General features: G+C 62.6%; 4 protein-coding genes across 6 annotated transcripts; 2 read left to right on the top strand and 2 right to left on the bottom strand.

Moving 5' to 3' along the window:
- Positions 1-940: 940 nt before the first annotated feature.
- Positions 941-7827, top strand: GAL3ST1 (galactose-3-O-sulfotransferase 1). 2 transcript variants are annotated; one of them, XM_085076264.1, is made up of 3 exons: positions 941-1421; positions 4250-4383; positions 5637-7827. In XM_085076264.1, the coding sequence occupies exons 1-3, from the start codon at positions 1014-1016 to the stop codon at positions 6784-6786; spliced, it is 1692 nt and encodes a 563-aa protein (XP_084932390.1). In that variant the 5' UTR covers positions 941-1013; the 3' UTR covers positions 6787-7827. The 2 variants fall into 2 exon arrangements, with proteins under 2 accessions (XP_084932390.1, XP_084932391.1); XM_085076265.1 differs by lacking the exon at positions 941-1421 and adding an exon at positions 1575-2891.
- A 1240-nt stretch (positions 7828-9067) lies between these two features.
- On the top strand, positions 9068-11975 carry LOC146430481 (uncharacterized). Its single transcript, XM_085076260.1, has 8 exons — positions 9068-9207; positions 9738-9884; positions 10383-10563; positions 10699-10813; positions 10992-11071; positions 11335-11429; positions 11518-11598; positions 11694-11975. The coding sequence occupies exons 1-8, from the start codon at positions 9156-9158 to the stop codon at positions 11951-11953; spliced, it is 1011 nt and encodes a 336-aa protein (XP_084932386.1). The 5' UTR covers positions 9068-9155; the 3' UTR covers positions 11954-11975.
- Positions 11976-12395: 420 nt separating this feature from the next.
- Positions 12396-14494, bottom strand: MTFP1 (mitochondrial fission process 1). 2 transcript variants are annotated; one of them, XM_085076261.1, is made up of 5 exons: positions 14157-14344; positions 13926-14035; positions 13258-13385; positions 12962-13185; positions 12396-12602 (listed from the first exon to the last, which is right to left on the bottom strand). In XM_085076261.1, the coding sequence occupies exons 1-5, from the start codon at positions 14159-14161 to the stop codon at positions 12527-12529; spliced, it is 543 nt and encodes a 180-aa protein (XP_084932387.1). In that variant the 5' UTR covers positions 14162-14344; the 3' UTR covers positions 12396-12526. The 2 variants fall into 2 exon arrangements, with proteins under 2 accessions (XP_084932387.1, XP_084932388.1); XM_085076262.1 differs by lacking the exons at positions 13926-14035; positions 14157-14344 and adding an exon at positions 14385-14494.
- A 632-nt stretch (positions 14495-15126) lies between these two features.
- On the bottom strand, positions 15127-20156 carry SEC14L2 (SEC14 like lipid binding 2). Its single transcript, XM_085076259.1, has 12 exons — positions 20035-20156; positions 18063-18138; positions 17936-17979; positions 17718-17777; positions 17431-17619; positions 16621-16716; positions 16403-16463; positions 16247-16330; positions 16018-16124; positions 15798-15937; positions 15549-15718; positions 15127-15451 (listed from the first exon to the last, which is right to left on the bottom strand). Exons 1-12 carry the CDS (start codon positions 20086-20088, stop codon positions 15321-15323), a joined length of 1212 nt encoding a protein of 403 aa, XP_084932385.1. The 5' UTR covers positions 20089-20156; the 3' UTR covers positions 15127-15320.
- Positions 20157-22154: the final 1998 nt, after the last annotated feature.

Genomic DNA, 22154 nt, shown 5'->3' with positions numbered 1-22154 from the left:
AGGGGAAAACCTGGAATTAGGAGAGGTGCCCTGCAGAGAGGGGGTGGGACAGCTCCTTGCTCCCACACCACTGATTCCACGGCAAATCCTGTGACTGTGCTCACATGGCTTCACCCTTTCTCTTGCAATGACAATGAGGATGATGAAACCAGAGATATTCTGGCTTTTCCTGATCCCAGGCGGTTGTGCAGGTTATCCTATTGTGGGAACTGGTCCTGCTGAGGTCGGGCAGGACAGGGCAGCTGCTAGGGATGAGGCCAGAGCTGCCAGCTCACTGCAGGGTGATGCCCCCAAATTCCATGGGGACAAGCTCCAACAGGGATGGGGAGTCCCAGGCATAGCTGAGGTGGTCACGCCTTGCTTGGGGACACAAGGCCACCACCTCCTTTAGTGACAGAGACCGGGGTCTGAGGGCAGCAGGAGGAGCCAAGGCTGGATCCAGGAGCACAAGGGTCCCTTTTTCACCCTGCCCTGAGCGGGGCGATGGTCCAGGGGCAGGCTGAGCCCTACTGGTGCACAGGGCAGCCCGCTGGGCACCCATTCACCTGCCGTGACCAGGGGAGGGTGGAAAGGCTAAAGGCACCGCGGTGGCTCCACTCTTGTCACATCAAAGGTGGAGATGCTGGAATATTGCTGCCATTAAGGCTATAAATCCATGGAAACGTAGTGGGAGGGAGGGAGGAGGGCGGGGAAGCTGAGGGAGGATGAAGAGGAGCTGATGGTGCGTGGCCAGAGTGCCCCAAGGAGCAGGCGGCTGGGACGGGGTGCAGGAACAAGCTCCCCAAATCCAGGTGAGCTCCGGCTGCGGGAGGGGAGGGACGGCCAGGCCGTGAGCTGTCCCACGGGACCAGGAGGACGGTGGCTGGTGAGAGGTGGGTGCCACCGCCCAGGGCCGGCCGTCGTCACCCAGGGCCCTGGGGCCAAGCCGGGCTGGTGGCAGGGAGCCGAGGGGCCGGCGGTGGGGCCCGCGGAGACAATGTCCCCGTTGAGGCCGCGGGCACAGATGGAGACAAATGTCCCCGTTGTTCCCGGCGCGGGCTGAATGGCTCCTCTGTGCCCCGGCAGTGGGTGGGGAGCCGGGTGGCTCGGGGTGGCCGCAGGCACCCAGGGCCGGCCCCGGCGAGCCGGGCAGTGCCCGGCCGCAGCCCCGCGTTCCCCCGCCAGCCGCTCCCACTCCTCTCCCGTTCCCCCTTCCCAGGCCGGCGACCCAGGGCCGCGATCCCGGTGATGCCATAAACACCGCGGTGCAGTGGGGAGGCTTTGGAAAAGCCGACATTTGCGGGGTGCTGCCCGGGAAGAGCTTATTCCATGTCGGAGCAGTATCGGCACCCCCGCCCCGTGCCGCCCGCTCCCCCGGCACCCCGGCCAGCACAGGAGAGCAGAGGGACAGCCCAGCGCCAGCGGCGCAGGCAGAGGAAAAGGTGATGGATACTGGGGAGGCGGGGGGGTTCGGGATGCTTGGGGGGTGGTGAGGTGCTTGGAGGGTTGGGAGGATGGCAAGGGGGCAGCGGGATGCTTGTTGGGTTGCTTGGGGGGCAGGGGCTTGCTAGGGGCAGCAGGATGATGAGGAGGTAGTGGGATGCTTGAGGGGGTGTTGGAATGTTTGGAGGGTGTTGGGATGCTGAGGGGGCAGTGGGATGCTCAGACATTGGCTCTGTGAGGCAGGATGCCAAGGTGAATTGTGTACCCATTGGAATGCATAGAGGGGACAGGGGCTTAAGAAGCACCATGCATGTGTGGGATGCAGCCTGTGGAAAACAGTGTGTCCATGGATTTGTGGGATCAGGAGGAGCAACCAGCAGGTGGATGCACGTTGTGTATGGCAGATACAGGGGTTTGGCCCTGAGAAAAATGGATCCTGTAGGGAAAGCCCAAAAGCAGACTGGGATGCTCCCAGGGAGCTGCTGGGACATGGAGGTGGGGCTGCAGAGCTGCCTGGCCTGGCCTGGCCCGGGGGTAACTCTTGAGGAAACGGTGGGTGCAGCCGTGTTCTCTCGCTGGGAATCTCAGCCGGCTGGCGCCACGGCCACCCCCACCCGTGGGAGCCCCAGGAAAGCAGCCAGCGCACCACGTTTCTCCTAACGAGCTATTAATAATTAAGCTGCTCACTGAAGGCAAAGTCAATAGAGCATTTGGCTAGGAAGTGTTTGCCTGAACCACCCCAGGGAGCCAGGCAGGGTGGAGCAAGGCATCCCCTTGGCACCCCAGAGCTCTGGAATGGGGCTCTGTGTGGTCCTGGAGACCTGGAGGGGTCTCACTGGGATCTATCAGGATCCACTGGGACCTGTCTGGACTCATTGGGATCCATGGGGACTCATCAGGGGGGTTCATGGTGCCATTTCATTCACTCCTGTGGGGCTGGTGCCAGGTCCGCTCCCATCCGGCAGCACCCACAAAAGTGGGTGTCTCCCCAGCCCTCTCCAGTGACTTTTCCAGGTGGTGCCTGTGATGGAATCACAGCCAGGGTGTAAAACCGAACTCCAGCTGCTCCCTGGCGCATGGAGCCCTCTGGCATTCACACCCACACGGTGGTTTTGGGATACAGTAAGAGCCACCTGCTACCCCTGTGGTGACAATCTGCACTCCCACACCCACAGGAAAACCGCTCGGGAAGAGGCTGGATGCACCAGCTCTGCCTCATCCAGTGGTCCCGCTTCCAGGGGAGGGGGGGGCGTGGATAAGCTTTTTGGGTGCCCCCGGGCGCCCCTCTCCCAGCTCCCCCCCGTCCGCGGCGCTGTTCCCAGCACCCGGCCGCAGCCCGGGGCTCCGGTTGCATTTTCCATTCATTATTCATCGAGCTGGAAATCTCGGCAGCACAAGGCGATCCGACCCGGGGGGGCCGGAGCGGGGGAGCGGCGGCAGCAGCGGCACCCCGGCATCGCCGGGCACCGGTAACCGCGGTGCTGGGAGGGGAGCCGGGACCGGGGGGCTTTGCCTCGGGAGCTCGGGGAGGGGGGAATGCGCCGGGCTGTGACCCACGGCTCATCCCAGCGGGAATTCATCCCGCCGGAATATCCACGGGAGGTCTGTGGCGCTGAGGGGTGATGCCAGGCGGAGGTGGGGGCCGGGGGTTATTTTTGGGGGTGTAATTCAGCGGGAGCGCAGCCAACCTTGGCCGAAGGATTCCGGAGGATGTGGAGCAGCGGGAGCAGCGGGAGCTGGGGCAGGGATGCTGCTCCCGCCGCTAAGTGGGGTGCAGGGCCGGGGGGCTCAGCTTCAGCGCGGGGGGACACCCGGGCGAGGGGCTCTGTTGTGGGGGGCTGCGGTCACGGGTGCCGTGTCCCCGTGTCCCTGTGTCCCCCTGTCCTGCCGCAGGGGATGGCCGTGCTGCAATGCGGTGTCACACTCAGGGTGACCCCCGCGTCCCTGGAGGAGGGAGGGGGAGGGAGGGGACAGGGATGGGGGGCACGGGAGGAGCGCTGGGGAGAGGGCAGCTAGCGCAGGGGCTGTGTGTGTTTGCACACGTGTGTGTGTGTGTGTGTGTGTGTGTGAACGTGATCGATGTGTATTGCATGCACATTTTGTGCGTGTGTGTGCACGTGTGTGTATGTGAACATGCACTGATGTGTGTGTGTCCTCATGCACGCACGAGCACACATGGGGATGGGGGTGTTTGTGTGTGCTCCTGTGTGTGAACACGTGTGTGTGTGTGTGTGTGTGTGTGTTGTGTGTGCGTGTTTGGGGGCCCTTCCTGCTCCACACCTCTTTGTCCCCAGCTCCATGTCCCTGGCCCCCACCCTGGGCCAGCCCAAGCTGCCAGAGCCAGTGGGGCCTCCCAGCCCCCCACTGCTGCTGGAGGGGCCAGAGAGGCTGCCCTGGATGGATGTTGCAGCACCCAAACCCTCCTGGGCTGCTGCAGCTCCTGCTCCAGCCTGCAGATTTTCCTGGGAAAAAGGATCCCAGTGCCCTCAGGAAGCTCCTGTCGGTGCTGGTGGTATGCTAGTGGAGGATGCCCACTCTGCCCCATCTCCCCTTCCCCCAGTCCCAGCCCTGCGGCCTCTCCTGCAGGACTTGGGAGTCACCCTGGGAGTCACTCGATTTTCCCATGGCAGGCAAAGGTTGGCTGGGCAGGCAGAGCTGCTGGGCCTGGGCCATGGATCTGCTGTGCCCGCCGCTGGGACACACCAGGCGCCAGTGAGATGCTTTCCTGGGAATTTCCATGCCCATGAAATGCCCATGTGCCTCGTTAGAGCCACACACCGCCAGTCCCCGTGTCCCCAGCCCCAACGTCTCTCCTCTCTGGCTGCAGGTGACCAGGATGCTGCGGCATGGGAAGCCCTGGAGGTCCATGTGCAAGGGCCTGGTCCTGGGGACCCTCCTGACCAGCTTCATGTTGCTGCTCTACTCCTACGCTGTCCCCCCGCTGCAAGTCAGCGTCACTGAGTGAGTCTGGGATCCCCCGCGTGTTCCGCCCCCGCAGCCAGGCCTCCCTATCCCAGACTGGGAACCCCCAGCTGAGATGTGGCACATTGAGATGGCCCAGGGACTTTCCAGGCCCTAGTGGCTTCACACCAAGATGTCCCCTTCCTGCTGGAGGCTGTGCCCTGTCCCATGGCTGCGGAGGAGGTGACCCCCGACTTCCCGGGGGGCTGGGGACACATCCTGGTGCATTCACTATTCCTGGGTGAAAAGTGGAGCGAAGTGGGAATGGGGGAAGAAAAAGGATGAGGGAAGTGGGGTAAGGGCAGGGAGAAGATGAAAGGACTCAAGTCTCGGGTTCTTTTGTTGCCAAGCTCCACGAGACTCTGCTCCCGGCCGTATCTCCTGTCATCAAATTTATCTCCAAGTTTATAAACAAGGTCCACGTGCAGGTTTCCTCATAAGCCTGGTGCTGACCTGTGCAGGTGGATGGGTTCCTTATCAAAGATCAGTTTAACGAGTTCATTACAGGTGTCCAAAGTCACCTGGCTCTGTGGGCTCTGCCTGGTGCCCCGGGAAGCTCAGATAACGCTCCTCTTGTCCCTCACGTGCTCCTCCAGGGCTCATGAACTCGTCTGTGGGGCCAGACTCTGGAATTATTGCCTCCTTTGCTGGGGACTGGATCCTTCACGGATCCCACAAGGTGTTGAGAGCTCCCAGAGCTCCTCCATGGATTCCATGACGGGTTTATGACTCCTATAAGGGGTTGAGAACTCCCAGGTATCCTCCATGGATCCTATGAGGGGTTGAGAGCTCCCAGGCCTCCTATATGGATTCTTTAAGGGGTTGAGAGCTCCAAGGCCTCCTTCATTGATCCTACAAAGGATTGAGAGGTCCCTGGCCTCCTTCATGGATCCTACAAGGGTTTGAGAGCTCCTAGACCCCATAAAAATGTTATCAGCTCCTCTCTGTGGAGTCGTGGCCATGGAGACCTCCCTTTGATGCACTTCTTGGCATCACCTCCACCAGGACCACCGTGGCCATGCCCATGGAGACCCCCTGCTCTATTTCCATTTCCAGCACCTATTCCCATTTCCAACACCCATCCCCAGGTCCAGCTCCTGTCCCCAGGTTCAACACCCATTCCCAGGTTCAGCATATATTCCCAAGGTCCAGCACCTATTCCCAAATCAATCTCCTCCAGCATGGAATATCCCCAAGCCTTCAGAGTTCCAGGGCTGCTCTCACCATGGTGTTCCATCTCTTCTCCCCTCCAGGATCCCTATCCCCTTCTCCTGCTCCTCCCACCTGTCCCCTGTCCAGGCTCCGTCCCCATCCAACAGCACGGGCAGCACCTCAGGATGGAGCTGCCGGCCCAAGCTCAACGTCATGTTCATGAAGACCCACAAGACCGCCAGCAGCACCATCCTCAACATCCTCTTCCGCTTCGGGGAGAAGCATCGCCTGAAATTCGCCTTCCCCAACGGCCGCAACGACTTCAACTACCCGTCCTTCTTTGAGCGCAGCCAGGTGCAGCACTACCGGCCCGGGGTGTGCTTCAACATCATCTGCAACCACATGCGCTTCCAGTACGAGGAGGTGCGCAAGCTCCTGCCGCCCGACGCCATCTTTGTGACGGTGCTGCGGGACCCCGCGTACCTCTTCGAGTCCTCCTTCCACTACTTCGGGCCCATCATCCCCCTCACCTGGAAGATCACGGGGGAGGATAAGCTGGATGAGTTCCTCCGGGACCCCCAGCACTACTACGACCCCAACGGGTTCAACGCTCACTACCTCCAAAACCTCCTGTTCTTCGACTTCGGCTACGACAGCAGCATGGACGCCAACAGCCCGCTGGTGGAGGAGCACATCCAGGAGATCGACCGCCGCTTCCACCTCGTCATGTTGCTCGAGTACTTCGACGAGTCACTGGTGCTGCTCAAGGACCTGCTGTGCTGGCAGCTGGAGGATGTCCTCTACTTCAAGCTCAATGCCCGCAAGGGCTCCACGGTGTCCCGGTTGACCCCTGAGCTGTACAAGCAGGCGACTGCCTGGAACCTCATCGATGCCAAGCTTTACCGCTACTTCAATGCCACCTTCTGGCGCAAGGTGGAGGCCTATGGGAGGGAGAGGATGGCCAGGGACGTGGCTGAGCTGCAGCGGGAGAATGAGAAGATGACCAGCATCTGCATCGATGGGGGACACGCAGTGGATGCCAGCGCCATTCAGGAGTCCTCCATGCAGCCCTGGCAGCCCCTGGGGGAGAAGACCATCCTGGGGTACAACTTGAAGAAGAAGATCAGCAAGAAGCACCAGAAGCTGTGCCGCAAGATGCTGACGCCCGAAATCCAGTACCTGACTGACCTGGGGGCCAACCTCTGGATCACCAAGCTATGGAGCTACGTGCGGGACTTCCTCAAGTGGTAGGGGCTGGTGGACACCTGCTCCCCTGGGGAAGAACCAGGTGCTTTTGTTTTTCTTACTCATGGTTCTCTTGGTTTGGAACTGGCTGGAGGCTCTGGAGCCCAGGAACTTTCAGGGGCACCTTCCATCACCTTCCTGCAGAGCCCCACCTTGGGCAGGAGAGCAGAGACTTTGCCTCCATCAGTGGGGTCAAGGACTGGGGGCTCAGGTGTGGTGTTTTCCTGCAGGATCCACTTCTTCTTTCCCCACGGAAAGGTTGGAGGAGAAATGTGAAGGATGTGGCCTCGTCACAGCGGGAGCAGGACACCCATCACCAGGGTGCAGGCAGGGATGTCCTGGAACAGCAGTGGCAGAGGGTCCCCCTTGCCCAGGGTGGGCAGAGCTGCCCACAGGGAACCCAACACTCCAGGGGCCCTCAAAGCACCCTGCTGAGCCCTGGTTTTGGGGTGTGGGAATGTGAGAACCTGCTGCACTGCCCCAGCCCATGGGTGTGACGAGTGCAGCATGTTCTCAGCCCACCCACAGCCATCACTCCATGGCAGGCTGTGACCTGGGGCCACCCGAGACCATTTGGAGATTGGAAAACACACCCCAAAAGCCTCGGTATTTATCAACAGGTCCCCATGGGCAAAGGGCACCCCCTCCCCACTCCCCATCAGCCTGGTTAGAGGGCCCCGTGGCCCTGGTTCCCACAGGGGACATCCCAAAAGGCCAACAGGGTCTAGTGACAACTGGCGTGGGGAGGAGTTGGGAGTGGGTGTGGTGGGACTGCCCCCGTGATGCCATCCCAAGCAGGATGGGGATGTCAAGGGCAGGGGCCATCCCCAGTCCCCACTTGGCCTTGGGGACAAACCTCGTGCATCCCAGCTGGGCTGGATGACACCGGTGATGCTGTGTCCCGCTGAGAGTGGCCCTGGCTGGGCACAGAGGTGACACCTGTGGCTGAGCCTTCCCCACAGCAAAGGGACCCCCTTGTCCCCCTGCCTGTGCTCAACTCCTTCTGGAAGGACCAGGAATAAAAAAAAATTTACTTTTGTAATATAATTGTATATTTGGCAGTTTTTAATACAAGGATGGTCCAGCTGGTCACCAGCCATCTCCTTCTTCTCCGGGATGGGATGTTCTTGCAGCCACAGCAGGATGCTCAGCCAATCCTTGCTCCTCTGGGGGGGTGGCCTGGCAGCCCCCAGGGTCCTGTCTCCACTGTCTCCATCAGTCCCGGGGATGGGGAGCCCTGTGTCCCCTGGGCAGTGCTGAGGAATGAGACCCCCAGTGTGAGTGGGGCACCTGGATCCATCCCCAGTGTCCCTGCTGGGTGCTGGAGGACATTCCCATTGTGTCCAGGTTCCGCCAGGATGGTCTGCTGGCTTGACAGGGACACCAGAGCCATGGGACAGCCATCACTGGTGACATAAGCCACTCGTGCCACCACATCCCAGCTCCACTGCTGATGGGGGCACCCCATTTCAGGGGTGGCCATGGGACTTGCACTGGGACTTCTCCACACTCCCTGACCCTCTGCGCCCAGGCCACCAGGTCAGCCCACCCAGAGGAGGCCTATGGCTGGGGCTGTGATGGGGTGGTGGGGACACCTGAGACAGGCAGGACCCAGGGACACAAGCATTTGACCAGGTCTCTGTCCTGGCTGTGACCAAACTGCTGCACCCAGACGGGCTTCCTGTCCTGGAGAGCTGGAAGCAGGACTAAGATGGGACAAGGAGGGGCACTGGGGACTGGGACCCCATAGTGACACTGGGATCATCCATGGGATCGTGACAGTGGTGGGGTCAAAACTGTGGTGGGCTAGGACCATGTGTGTGATAGGAACCAGGAACATCCAAGGGACCAAGGCTGAGTGATGGGACCAAACCATGTGGTGAACTGGGATCAGGGCAAACTGGTTGGATCAGGATCATATGCAGAACTGAAAGGACATAGTGGGACCAGCACCATGCACACGACCAGGACTAACTGGTGGGGATGGGACCTTGTGGTGGGATCTGGACCTTGCTGAGAGCTAGGATCACAACAATTACACGGTGGGACTAGCAGTGTGTATGGGAACAGAACTGATTGGTGAGTATGGGACCAGGACTAACTGGTATGGGATCACGCTCAAGACCACCTGCAGGACCAGTCTGAGTGGTGGCACTGGGACTGTGGGATGAAATGGGGACTGGGAGATGGGCACAGAGCTTTGTGGGACTGGGAAGGTGTGAGGGGTGGGACCAGCCCCAGGTGTGGGGCTGCTGATGGCTGCAGAGATCAAGCAAAGCCCCCAACCCCATCAGTGCCAGCTGGGGCCCGTTGGCACCCAGCCCCAAGTCCTTAAAGACCCCCAGCTGGTGGGGTGGGGATGCTGCTCCCTGGGGATGGAGCTGTGCTGGTTGGTGCTGGTGTTGAGGGCTGTGCTGGGGGTGGCAGGTGAGTGGGGCTGGGACCCCCTTCAGTCCCCCCTGGGGCAGTGAGTGGTGGATGCCCCTTGCTTTGCCTAGTGCTGGTTCCTGATGGTCACTTGGACCTGCTGGTGCAGGTTGTCCTGGTGGAGAGGAGCCTTCCTAAAATGATCCTAAGCTCTGGGGGTTGGGGCAAGGGGGCTGCCAGGAGCTCCCCCAGGTTCCCCAGGGACCTGGTTGGGGTGGGGGGGACCAGAGGCACGGGTGGGGTCTGTGGCTGCTGGCAGTGCTGTCCCACCCCATGAGCAGCTCCTGGTCTGTCCCCAGCTCTGGTCAGGGTCCTGGTGCTGGGAATGCTCCTGGTGCACTCCTGGAGTGCAGGTGAATTCCTGCTGGGGTGGGGCTGGGGACACATGGGACCCTGATGTGCTCCTGGGTGCTCTTCCTGCCTTTGTGCTGCTGTCACCTGTCCCCAGTGAGTTGTGGGGACACTTAAGGACCTGGATGTCCCTGCTGTGTCTGGGATATGCTGCTGCTGGCTCAGCCCTCTCCTTGCAGGGACCACCATGGCTCCAGCTGCCTCAGAGCCCTTTGGTCACACGGTGACAGCTCCAGTGGTGTCCTCAGGCACTGAGGCAGGGGTGGTTCCTGCTCACTCGAGCTCTGAGGAGCCCATCATGAACTTCACCTTGAAGCTTCTGGATGGTGAGTGCTCTGGGGATGCTGTGGGACAACTCTGAGACCCTAGGATGGGTCCACCCAAGACCCTTGGGCTTGACCAGCAGCAGTCAGTGCCTTCTCCTGGCTGTCCCCAGCACTAGGACCACCAGGAAAGGTGACTGTCCCTACAGGAACTCCCCCCCTGGCCTTTGGAGGGCCTGGGGTTTTGGATGGTGGGGCTTTGAGATGTTCCCAATCCTGTGCCTGATACCACAATAGGATTTGGGGGGTCAGCTCTGCCCCTGATGGGTGACATGGTCCCTCCCAGCTCCATGGGGATGTCCAGGAAACTGCAGTAGCTCTGGAGAGCAGGGAAGCCAGGCCTGGGGGACAGAGGCAGGACAGGGGATGGGCTCTGAAAGGGGGGAGCTGTAAGGATGGTGGCTAAGAGATGGGTGGGTGGTGGTCTGGGATGTGCCTGGTGTCCCTGTCCCTGGTGGGGCAGGCTAGGGGGTGTCACACTGAACCCACACTTCTCCTCAGAGGACTCCAGTACCACGGAGCAGCCACTGGTGCTCAGCCCCAGCTCCATGATCCACCTGGAAGCTAGTGTCCACTTCAGTCCTGGCAGTTCCATGAAGATCCACGTGGAGCAGTGCTATGGGACCACCATGGAGCAGCTGGGACTCTCCAGGAGGGTCTTCACGGTGGTAAACAGCCGTGGGTCAGTGCTGCTGGGGCAGGAACTGGGGGGTCCTTCTCCAGGCACCCCGGGGTCCTGCAGGACCTCCTGATGGAGAGGGATGTCCAGAGCCTAGAGAGAGCCCCAGAATGTCCCTGTGCCACTTTCCTGCCACAGATGCCTGTATGGGGAGAAGCTGGGGAATGTGTCTGTCCAGCACCAGAGAGGGGGGTCTGTCCTCCACCTCTCCATCCTAACCCCCACGCTGGAGGGAGAGCCTGAGGAGGAGCAGGTGAGGTCGGGATGATGCCCTTGGTGATGGGATGGATGTCCCAGGGAGGGGGATGATCTGGGTGCCCCAAAGCATTGTCCCTCCTGGGACATTCTGCTCCTGCTGGGGTGGCTTCAGCCCCATGAGGTCAGGTGGGAGAAGAGCAGGGTCCCTGAGGAAGGTTGTGGTGTCTCAGCAGGTCTACATGCACTGCCTGATGACAGCTTGGGGACAAGGACATGCCACCAGGTCCTGCTTCTACAGCCATGCCACAGCCAGGTACATTGGGTGCACTGGCATATGAGTGTGTTGGGGGCAGAACCTACTTCTGGGATGGGGACCCACCTGGGGGGACCACTGTGGGCTGAATGCCACCTCTTACTTGATGGCAGCTGGTGGCATCACCAGCTGGAGGTCCCAGCTCCCTCATGGGGCAGATGTGTTGGGGAGGTACTTGGAGATATCTCCTCTGGGGTGGAACTATGTGGGTCCTGTGGGGACCCCTAAAGCCAACCCCACAGCTCTGTCCTCTCCTCTCCCAGCTGGCACAACGCAGAGGACCCTTCCCAGAGCATCCTGTGCCATTGCTGCGACACCGGCTGTCCCCTTGGTGACACCCTCCGTGGAGACACGCCAGGTACTGGGGGCGGGACAGGATGGCCCCACCTTATTTTGGGAGGGCTCCTGGGTCTAGGATGGGCTGCATTGGACATATCTTCCCATAGCATTCCCAGGAGAGGGGACACTACACCAGGAGACAGTTGGACCAGTGCTGGTGCAGAAGGAGAAGGTGCCCTGGTACAAAGGTGAGGGACACCCCAACCCGCTCCCATGTCCCCAAACCCCCATCCCTTGTGCCAAAGCCCCCTCTGACCCCCAGGTGTGTTTTTGCCATCCCCAGCACCGTGCCAGACGGCGAAGAGGTTCCTGCTGGCCGGGCTGGCCCTGGTGGGCAGTGCTGTGGTGGTGGTCGCCATGCTGGGGGCGTTGCTGGGGCTGGCCCTGACCACCCGGTGCCTGGGCAGACCCCGGCGGGAACAGCAGCCACCGAGGCAGAGGTGTCCCTTCCAGGCCGAGCTGCAGAGTGTGGTGGGAGCCCTGGTCCTGAGGGAGACCAAGAAACAGGGTGAGGTGGGACCAGAGCCCCTTTTGCCCCAATAAATGTGGTTTTGTTTTCGCTACAGCTTTTCCTGGTGGTAGTGTGTGGATGCCACCAAGGGATGGGGATGTGCCACTACACTGGTAAGCCACATCTCCTCCACATTCCTTCAGGTACCTGAGGATGTGGCTTCCAGGTGTAGCACTATCCCAGCCTGAGGTACTGGAGTTGATGGCTCTGGCTGGGTGGATTTTGTGTCCCCGGAGACCACAGACATGGTGGCAGCTCCTTGGGGACAGTCCACAGGATGTCCCAGGAGGCTGTGGAGTTGGAGAGGTTCTGGGGTGGGGCCAGCAGGGCTGCTCTGGTCAGGTAGAGACCCCTTATCCCAGGGTGTGGAGACTCCCGAGGGGTTGGGACCCACCGGGACCCACCCAGACCCACGTGTCACCCAGGAGAGGACATGGCCTGGCTGTGGTGGCACCTCAGCATCACCATCAGGGGTCACGTTTGAAATGGTTTATTAGGACCAGTGTGGGGCAGGGTGGCCACTCTGGGGGCCACCAGAGTGAGGGGTCACAGTAGGTGGGTCACAGCAGCATGCCTCAGTTTCCCCAGAGTGCGCGGGGTGGTGCTCAGTGCGACGTCGGGGGCTCTCCGGGTGTCCCGTAAAGCTTGCGGAGACTGGAATCCATCAGGAAATCCACAGTCCTGCGACAGGAGAGGGCGTCAGCGGGGTCTCTGGGGCACTGGATGTGATGTGGGATGGGTGGGGCTGTCCTTAATATCCCTGAGACACCAGTGCCACCAAAACCAGGCTTAGCACAGCCTCACTGTGCTAATCCCGGCTCAGCTCTGGATAATCCCCATCCTGGCAGGGACATGTCCTGGCTGGACCCCAGCAAAGCCCCTTTGGAGTGGAGGCATCCCATCACCACCCTGTGCTCCCAGCCCCAAGCCCGCACTGGGACCAGTTCCCCAGGGAGGGGGGATGTGCTCCATCCCTCTGGGATGGGGTGGTGGCACCCAGCTGTCCCCCTGCCCCTGGGGTGTCCCGGTGCCCCCAGTACCTGTCAATGGGGGTGATGATGAGGGGGATGGCAGCCAGCCCCAGGGCAGTGGTGGTCCAGCGGCGCACGGGCAGGGGCCAGCGGGTGAGGGTCCCCAGCAGGGCCAGCGAGGCGGCACAGAGCCGGTTGATGGTGAAGCCAGGGATGGCCACCGAGGCCAGGCTCTGCCACACGAAGGTGTCCACCACGGCCACCCCCACCCGCGTGGGGTCCTGTGCGTGGGCCTGGGGGGACACGGGGGTCAGTGGAATGGTGAGGAGGGAGTGGCTGGGGGGTTAGGAGGGGGTGGCACTCACGGTGGCAGCTTTCCGACCCTTGTCGATGGCGTCGGCGGTCACGTAGGCGGTGGCCACGCCGTAGCTGGCCCACACCACCGGCACTGGCACCAGCGGGCGGAAGGACTCACCCACCTCGTTGGCGTAACCTGGGGGGGACAGCAGGGTCAGGGACCAGCTGTGTCCCCAGGTCACCCCCCACAGTCTGTCACAATGTCACTGGATGGATCCTGCACGGGGGATGTTCAGAGAGCACCCAGGTCTTCTCGGACCCCATGACCATCAGGATAACTGGGTTGGGGGTGACCAGTGCCAGTGCTGGTGTCTGTGACAGTGCCCAGTTCTGGTGTCCATGACCAGTGCCCAAACTGGTCCTGGTACCCAGTGTCTGTGCATGGTGCTGGTGGATGGTGCCGCCCCAGTACCCAGTACAGGTGCTGGTGACAGTGACAGGTACCTGGTGCTGATGTGCAGTGCTGTTACCCTGTGTGCTGTGCAGTGCCGGTGCCCAGTGCCAGTGCCTGCTGTGAGGTGCTGATACCCAGTACCAGAACCCTGTCTCAGTGCCCATGCCCTGTGTCACAGACCCAGCGCCCTCTGTGGTACCAGTGCTGGGTGTCAGTGTCCAGGTCCTGGTGCCGGTACCGAGGGCAGTGCAGTGCCTGCTGCACGGTGCTGCTGCCTGCTACCTGACACAGTGTCTGGTGTCAAGTTCCTCAAGCACGGCTGGGTGTCAGTGCCTGGTTCCTGGGGTGGTGCCTGACGTCGATGCCCCGTGCCGGACACCGCTGCCCATTTCCTGGGGTCAATACCCGCTGTCAGGGCCCAGTTCCCGGTGCCGGTACCCTGTGATGGGGCCCGTGCCCGGCATCACTGCCCCCCGTTTGCGCTGCCGGTACCCGCTGTCAGTGCTGCCCTACCCCATGTCCGTGCCCAGTGTCAGTGCCCAGGTCCCGCTGTCGATATTTGATGTCGGTGCCCGTACCCAGTGTCAGTGCCCGGTGCTGGTACCCGGTAGCGGATGGCAGTGCCCGCTTCCCGCGGTCAGTGCTCAATGTCAACGCCCGGTTCCCGGGGTCAGTGCCCGGTTCCCGGGGTCAGTGCTCCGTGTCAGTGCCCGGTGCCGGTTCCCGGTTCCCGGTGCTCACCCAGGTATCGGACCCACGTGTCCCGGTACAGGTCAGGCTCCTCCTGCCCCATGGCGCGCGCCACCGCTCCCGCCGCATGCCCCGCCCCCGAGTACGTCACCAAACCCCGCCCCGAGACTGATTTGCATAACCACGCCCATAAGACCGTATCCTAGCCCCGCCCATCAGGGCCGCGGGACTGCGCTGGGGGCGGGGCCTGGACGTGCACGTGACCCCGTGTCCTTGCGTCACCGTGGTCACGTGTGCGGGGTGACAGGGACAGTTTTGGGTTGGGGGTGCAGTGGTGGGAGTGGGGGAGACATTATGGGGCTGGGGGGGCAGTTACGGGTCTGGAGGGGCAGGCAGAAGGCTGAGGGGGCACTTATGGGACTGGGGGGCAATTGTAGGACTGGGGGGCCACTTACGGGATTGGGGGGCGCTTACGTGGCTGCAGGCAGCTGGGCTGGTTATGGGGCTGTCACCGTTATGTGGCAGCAGGGGCAGTGCTGGGGCTGGGTGGGTAATTGTGGGACTGCGGGGACAGTTAAGAGGCTGGGGGGAGCAGTTATGAGACAGGGGCAGCTCTGGGTCTGAAGGGGCAGTTACGGGGCTGGAGGCAGTTCGGGGGCTGAGGTTAGTTCTGGGACTGGGGGAGCACTTATGGGGCAGCAGGGGTAGTTCTGTGGCTAGGGGGGTGGCTGGGTTGGTCACAGGGCTGGGGGCAATTCTGGGTCCGCGGAGCCACAAACCGGAGCAGACCCTACTCAGTCCATCCCTTTACTCCCCACCCCAGGCAGCAGCAGCGGTGGGTGCAGAACCCACGTAAGGCACAGAATATGGGGGGGCTGCGGGTGCTCGACCCCATCCGGCCCCTGCCTCAGTCCGTCAGCTCCGGGGCTCGCTCCCGGCTCCATCCTCCTGCGGGGCCGTCCTGGGGCGCGGCGCAGCCCGGGGGGCTCAGGGGCTGTGGTTGGGGGACTCCCCCTGCATCTGCTGGGCGGAGGCGGTGTCGGGCAGCAGCACCTCCACGCTGTAGCTCACCTTCTTGGAGTGGAGGAAGCTGTAGGTGTTGTCGAAGCGCAGGACATCTGCGGGGGACAGGGTTGTTAGAGACACGGGGGTGTCAGGGACACGGGGGACACCCCGGGGGTCCCCCCAGCGCCCCGGGGAGGGCTCGGCACTCACAGATGCCGGGCGTGGAGCAGGTGAGGGAGCCGTCCTCGGGCACCATGTGTGCGTTGTAGCGTTGGTTGGGGAACACCTCGGTCATTTCGCCCGCCCGCTGCCGCTCCCCGACCTTGGTCTTCAGGTACACGCCGAAGCCGATGTCAGCGCCCTCCGAGCGGAACTGCCACCTGCAGGGCACAGGTGCTGCGGCGGGGCGGGGACACTGCGGCTGTCACCCGCTCCCCGCGGCGCGGAGCCGCCACTCACCTGAGCACGCAGCCCGGGAAGAGGATCTCGTACTCGACCTGGTGGGACGAGCCCCGGTTGACCACGACCGAGTGCTCGTACTGCTGCGCCAGCTGGTCCCGCACGTAGTAGTGCTGGGGCACATCCCCCCCGTAGTTGATCTGGACGGGATGGAGGATGTGGGCATGGGGGAACTGCCCCGCACCCCCAAAAAGCCCTAAAAAGCGGGGGCTTCTCCTACCTTGCTGGTGCACTTGGGATTCCCATCGGGGTCTGTCAGCGTCCCCCCGTACTCTGCCGGGATCTGCGCGGGGTCAATGTACTTCTGCAGGACCTCTTTCCAGTTGGCTGCGGGGAGGACAGTGGGTTTGGGGGGGCTGTGAGCTGGGCTATCTCCCCTGGGTGGGGTGACAGCAAAGCGGGGACACGTCCCCCCTGTTTGGGATGCCACAGGGAGGGTCAGGACTCACATCCCAGCACCTCGACCTTCTTGCGTGTGTCCTCGCTCAGGAAGTGCTTGACCAGGTTGTAGGCCACAGGGAAGAGCTTGGGGGCTGTGGGTAGTGGGGGCGTTAGGGGGTGTCAGCACCCTGATAAGGGGAGCAGGACCCCGGGGATGAACTCACCCTTCACAATGAAGAGGCGCTTGAGGGACTCGGGGTAATTCTCCTCGAACATGGACAGGAGCTGCAGGATGGGAGGAGCTCAGGTCATCCATCCCATGCACCCACCAGGACCCCACCCCAGCACACTGCGGGGTGCTGGGACCTGCTCCTGCATCATCCCAGGGATCAGCTCGGATCTCTGCGGTCCAGCGGGAAGCGGGGTGGGCAGGAGCCCTCACCTCCCCGTACGTGTCCACAGCTGGCTTCCAGAGGTGCTTCAGGCCCAGGCCCTCACAGTCATACACCATCATCACCATCTCAATCTTCTTGCCCAGCTGGGATGGGAGGATGGGGAGGATCAGGCAGGATGCATGGGGAGGTTCAAGAATGGGGTGGTCCCTGACAGGCTGGTCCCCCCAGCCAGAGCCCCCTCCCAGGTGTTGGTGTGGGGTGAAGGGGCATCACGGGAGCTGGGACAGGGACACGAGCTGAGGGACAGTGGGGACATGGGTTGGTGGGGGTGGACAGGATGCAGACGTGTTGGATAGGGGGATGAACTAGAGATGGATATATGGGGTTGGAAGGGCCATGATCCATGGTGGGGTGGACAGGACATGTACTTGCAGGGCTGAGGGGGATGACTGAATGTGGGTCAATAGGACTGGCAAGTGAGGACATTGGCTGGTTGGGATGGACCAGAGATGGACATATGGGGCTGGGGAGGCCATTGGGGGTGGGAATGGACAGGAGATGGGCTGGCAGGGGCACAGGCTCAGGGGGATGGACAGGACATGGACTTATAGGGTATACTGGGCTGTCAAGGGCATTGGCTGGTAGGGATGGACCAGAGATGGATGTATGGGGCTGGGGAGGAGATTGAATTGTGAAAATGGACAGGACATGTACTGAGATGAACAGACAGGACAGGGACCTATAGGGCTGGCGAGGATGATGACTGATAGGGACAGAGCAGATGTTGACACATGCAGCTGGCAGGGACATGGTCCCACGGGGCTGGTGTGGCCAGTGGGCTGTGGGCAGATTCCCACCTTTTCAGTCTGCTTGTCACACTCGTGCCGGAGCACCTCACAGTCCCGGAACTTGTTCTTGAGCAGGTCCTGCTTGGAGGCAGAGAACAGCAGCCCCTTGGCGTCCAGCGGCCCGATGATCTCGTACCACACCGGGCTGCCCTCCCGGTCGTAGCCGCACATCCCACCGGACATGTACTTCTGGATCACCTGCGGGAGCACAGGGGGCTCAGGGCACCTCACACACACCCAGGGGGCTCGGAGGGACAGTCCCCTCCAGGGCCACCCCTGGGAGGCCAGGGACACACCTCAGGTGGTTTCCAGGTGATGATGTTGTCGGCGTCCATGTACTTGCGGACCTCGAGGTGCTGCAGAGGGGGCAGAGTGGGCCAGGGTGAGATGTGGGACAAGGTGAGCCCCATGAGGAGGTCACCCTTGTTGGGGCTGGTGGCCCAGGGCACGGTGCCCCACACTAGGTATGTCCCAGCACAGCAGAGTCCCCCCAAAAGCGGGGTGCCCCTCTCACCTTGCGGAGCATCGCCTCCGCCTTGGGCAGGTCGAAGCTGCGCGCTGCAAGAGAGCAGAGAGCTCAGCCCCCTGCCAGCCCCCGGGGGCTCCCACCCCGTCAGGGCTGTGCCCCACTTGGGGGTTACCTCGGAGCCATTTCAGGAGGAAATAGTCGTCCTGGGAGGGCAGGGAGGGCATCACATCCTGCAGCTTCTCCCGGAACTGCGGGGACAAGAGGGAAATTCGATGAAGGGATCCCTGATTCCTCCCCAGAGACATCAAGGCTGGAGGTTTGTCCCTTCCTTGTCCCCCAGAGACACCCCAGACAGGAGTGGGACATTCCTAGGGGAGAAGGGTCACCCTGTGCCCTGTCCCTGACCCATGTGCAGCCAGGATCAGTGGTCACCTGGCAGGGGACTGTCCCCAGGCTGGCTGCCATGCTCTGGGTGTCCCCAAGCACAAGGTGTCCCAAAGCCCTTGCATAACGTATAACCGTGGGCTGTCATCATCCTACTCCTCCCGGGGGTCCCACAGGGACTGGGTGAACTAGGCCCCTCTGGTGGCATTCTCTGGGATGGATGGAGCCGGTCACTGTGTGTCCTCCTGCTCCAGTGACACCCCAGTGGGTCACAGTCCCCCTGGCACAGGCAGGAGGGTGTTGGGGTGCAGGACTGGGGGGTTTGGGAAAGCTGGGGCTCCTCAGAGCGGGTCCTGCAGGGAGTAGGCAGACCAGTGCCCCCCAATAGCATCCTTGGGATGAAGCTGGTCACCAGCAGATCACTGCATGTCCCCCTGTTTCAGTGACACTCCCGTGGGTCACAGCCCCCTGGCACAGGCAGGAGGCTGTTGGGGTGCAGGGCTGGGAGGTTTGGGGGATCCAGGGTCCCCTCTCCACGTGGCCCCACTCACCCAAACCAGGCTACGGCCCAAATCTCCGTACCAGCCGAGGCCCTCCCCTTAATGAGCCTGATTAGCTTATCTCCCGCTGAATTTAGGGGTAATTAAACCAGGGATTAGCTCCTTCACCCTGGGACAAACCCGGTGGTGGTGGACGAACGGGTTCGGCCGCTCGCCTGCCTCGCCCGCCCGGGGCACGGCTGGCACCGGGCACTGTTTGGGCTCCGTGCCCCACGCCTGCCCCTGCCCCCCGTGTTGGCACCCGGCGGGGTCATCGCCCGCCCGTGGAATTTGGCTGGGTCCGAAAGGCAGCGATAAGATAAAGGCACGGGGTGCCCTCGTGGCTGGGGCGCACTGAACCCCGATAACGGCGGGCACCCCACGAGGGGCTGGCGGAGGTGGCCGTGGTGGGTGACAGTCACCGGTTCTGGGTGTCCCCAGGCCCACAACCCCCGCGCTGGGGGGAGGAAGTTTTCCAGACCCATGGGAAGGCTGGGAGAGGGATATGGGGCTCGGCAGTGTCCAGTCTGGTGGGACACCCGCGATGGTCCTTCCCTGGTGGGCAGCACCGCGGGGGGATCAGCCCGGGGCTTGGGGTCCAGGGTGGGATGGAGCTGGCAAAACACCCCTGTCCCGAGGGCCCTGCAGTGAGGCAGGAGGTTCCCCAGCCCCGGGGAAGGATGGGAGAGGGATGTGGTCCCACCAGCGGGATGGTCCAGCCAGCAGGACCCCCAGGACCCACCCAGCACGGTCCTGCCCTGGTGGGCAGTGCCACAGTGCGGCTCGGCCCGAGTGTTTGGGATCCGGGATGAGGAGGGGAGGCAGCGGGAGCCTCCCAGGGCCGGATTTGGGGGAGGGGTGGGGGCCGAAGGCGACGGGACTTTCCCGGGGCCGGGAATGGGGGTGAAGCCGGTGGGTTTGGGGTGCAGAGCCCTCCGGAGCCCGGAGCGGGGGTGATGCCGGTGGGTTTGGAGTCCGGGATGGGGGGGCTGGAGGAGGCGGTGGGAGCCCCCGGGGCCGGGAGTGGGGGTGATGCCGGCGGGTTTGGGGCGCGGTGGGGAGCGTGGAGCCCCTCGGGGCCGGAAGCAGAAATGCTGCCGGTGAGTCTGGGGTACGGGGCGGGGGTGATGCCGGTCCGGCGGCGGATGCGGGAGCGCATCGGGGCGGCCCCGGTCCCGGTCCCGGTCCCCCCGCAGCCCCCGGTCCCCCGTCCCGGCTCACCTGGGCCAGCACCTCCGCCTGCCGCGGACTCAGGTCCCCGACGCGGCCGCTCATCGTGCGCTGCGGGCGGCTCTGCCCGGCCCCGGCGGCCGTGAAGGCTCCGAGCACCGCCCCGGGACCGCCCCCCGCCCCGCCCGGCCCGGCCGGCCCGGCCCCCGCCCACCCCCGTGGCCTTGGACCCTGCCCGACCCCTGCCCGCCCGGTCAGCGCCCGCCGCTGCCCCGGGGTCGGGGATGGGGGCTGCGGGGGTGATGGGGGCATAGGGGATATGGGGACACAGGGGGCTTGGGGACTATAGGGGAGGATGGGGCTATGGGGGCTATAAGCGATATGGGGTGCATGGGGATTTGGGGGTACAGGGAAACATGGGGGGTGTGGGGCGGATGGAGGGGTATGGGGCATACAGAGCATGTGGGAAATGGCGGGCTATAGGGCTAAGGGGGCTATAGGGGAAATGAGGGCATGGGAAGGCATGGGGAGCTTGGGGACTTTAGGGGAATATGGGGGTGTGGGGGGTGCAAGTGATATGGGAGGTATGGGGGATTTGGGGGGCTATGTGGTCTATAGGGGATATGGGGGCATGGGGAGGTTTAGGGAGCATGGGGCTACAGGGGGTGGGGAGGCACAGAGGGTCTTGGGGGTATGAGGGACTTGGCAGGGATATGGGGGCTATAGGGGGTGTGGGGGATATGGGGGTTATGGGGACATGGAGGCAAGGAGGACTTGGGGGCTATAGGGGATATGTGGGGTATGGGTGCATGGGGAGTATGGGGATCAGGGGGTATGGAGGCACAGGGGGGCATGGGGATTTTGGGGGGCAAGGGAGAGATGAGGGTAGAGTGCTCTGGGGGTTGTGGAAGGTACAGGAGTGTGAGGCCCTATGAGAGTGTGGGGGACACGGTGGGGAGGTGCAGAAGGACATGAGGGTATGGAGGAAAATGGGGGCATGGGGGGGCATGTGGCTGTGGGGTGGGAGATGCTGATGTGGAGCAGGAGGCAGGAGAAGGGGATGGTGATGGGGACAGGGATGGGAGGTGGGGCAGGAAGAGGGTGACAGTGCGGGAGCAGGGACTGGGGAAAGGTGCCAGGGAAAAGGGACAGGGACAGGGGTGGGACATGGGGACAGGGGACAGAGGGAGGGCTCAGACTCAGTGACTGGAAGACAGGGATTGGGGTTTGGATCAGGGCAGGATGCCTTGGGCTGTGTGTGTCCCATGAAGCCATGGATGTCCCATGGAGCTGTGGATGTCTCATGGGTGTCCTGCAAAGTCAGACATGGATGTCACAAGGAACTGTACCTGTCCCATGGAAGCACCCATGTCCCATGAAACCATACATGTCCCTTGGGGCTGTGGGTGTCCCACAGAGCCATGTGTCCCCACAGACCTCTGGATATCCCATGGAACCGTCTGTGTCCCATGGGGCAGTGCATTCCCAAGGAGCCATTATGTGCCATGGAGTCATACATGTCCCTTGGAACTGAGACCCACAGCTGTCCCATGGAGCCACCCCCGTTCTGTGGACCCATAAGTGTCCCCTGGAGCTGCAGATGTCCAGGAAGCCATCCATACCCCACAAACCTGTGGATGCTCCATGGAGCCATTCACTCCCCAAGTGTTCACTCCATAGGGCAGCTCTGGCAGCAGCCACCCCCAGGCCCCATTTTTGGTGTTCCTCCCAAATTGGCATTCCCCACACCATGCTCGCCATTCCAGGCTGGTTCCTGGGCCGGTCATGCTCCCGGCTGTTGTTTATGGCACATCCAGACCCGTTGCAATCAGGATGTTTCACAGTGTGGTTAAACCTGCTCTGGCTGTGGCCGTGGGAGGAGGGACCATGCCCACCCTGTGATTAAACCCCCGCACTTACAACACGGATGGGGACACGGGGGACATGAGGACACACCCAGACCCGTCCCACGGCATCCTGCAGCCATGGGAAATGGGTCCTGCGGCCCCAAGTCTCGTCCCCAGCATGGCCCCTGCCAAAAGGAGGTCAGCCTGGGCCCGTGCCGTGGTTAATCCAGCCAGCAAATCCCCCGGCAGCACATGTGCTGGGCACACGTGGCCAGAGCAGGGCCAGGATGTGACACCCAGGGGTTGGGATGTGGCATTGGAGGC

The sequence above is a fragment of the Lichenostomus cassidix genome, chromosome 15 (assembly GCF_008360975.1).
Source record: "Lichenostomus cassidix isolate B80296 chromosome 15, HeHo_3.0, whole genome shotgun sequence".
Lineage (NCBI taxonomy): Eukaryota > Metazoa > Chordata > Aves > Passeriformes > Meliphagidae > Lichenostomus > Lichenostomus cassidix.
Note: the sequence above shows the minus strand (reverse complement) of the source record. Positions and strands in the feature narration are given on the sequence as shown.

Coding starts and splice junctions, on each gene's coding strand:
- SEC14L2 (XM_085076259.1), bottom strand. CDS start 20,088: ATGAGCGGCCGCGTCGGGGACCTGAGTCCGCGGCAGGCGGAGGTGCTG. Junction 18,139..20,034: donor AGGCGGAGGTGCTGGCCCAG/GTGAGCCGGGAC, acceptor TTGTCCCCGCAG/TTCCGGGAGAAGCTGCAGGA. Junction 15,719..15,797: donor TTCCCGGGCTGCGTGCTCAG/GTGAGTGGCGGC, acceptor TGTGCCCTGCAG/GTGGCAGTTCCGCTCGGAGG.
- MTFP1 (XM_085076261.1), bottom strand. Junction 13,386..13,925: donor GACACCAGACACTGTGTCAG/GTAGCAGGCAGC, acceptor TGTCCCCCCCAG/GTTACGCCAACGAGGTGGGT. Junction 12,603..12,961: donor ATCATCACCCCCATTGACAG/GTACTGGGGGCA, acceptor CTCCTGTCGCAG/GACTGTGGATTTCCTGATGG.
- GAL3ST1 (XM_085076264.1), top strand. CDS start 1,014: ATGTCCCCGTTGTTCCCGGCGCGGGCTGAATGGCTCCTCTGTGCCCCG. Junction 1,422..4,249: donor CGGCGCAGGCAGAGGAAAAG/GTGATGGATACT, acceptor CTCTGGCTGCAG/GTGACCAGGATGCTGCGGCA. Junction 4,384..5,636: donor CTGCAAGTCAGCGTCACTGA/GTGAGTCTGGGA, acceptor TCTCCCCTCCAG/GATCCCTATCCCCTTCTCCT.
- LOC146430481 (XM_085076260.1), top strand. CDS start 9,156: ATGGAGCTGTGCTGGTTGGTGCTGGTGTTGAGGGCTGTGCTGGGGGTG. Junction 10,814..10,991: donor GAGAGCCTGAGGAGGAGCAG/GTGAGGTCGGGA, acceptor GTGTCTCAGCAG/GTCTACATGCACTGCCTGAT. Junction 11,599..11,693: donor GAAGGTGCCCTGGTACAAAG/GTGAGGGACACC, acceptor TGCCATCCCCAG/CACCGTGCCAGACGGCGAAG.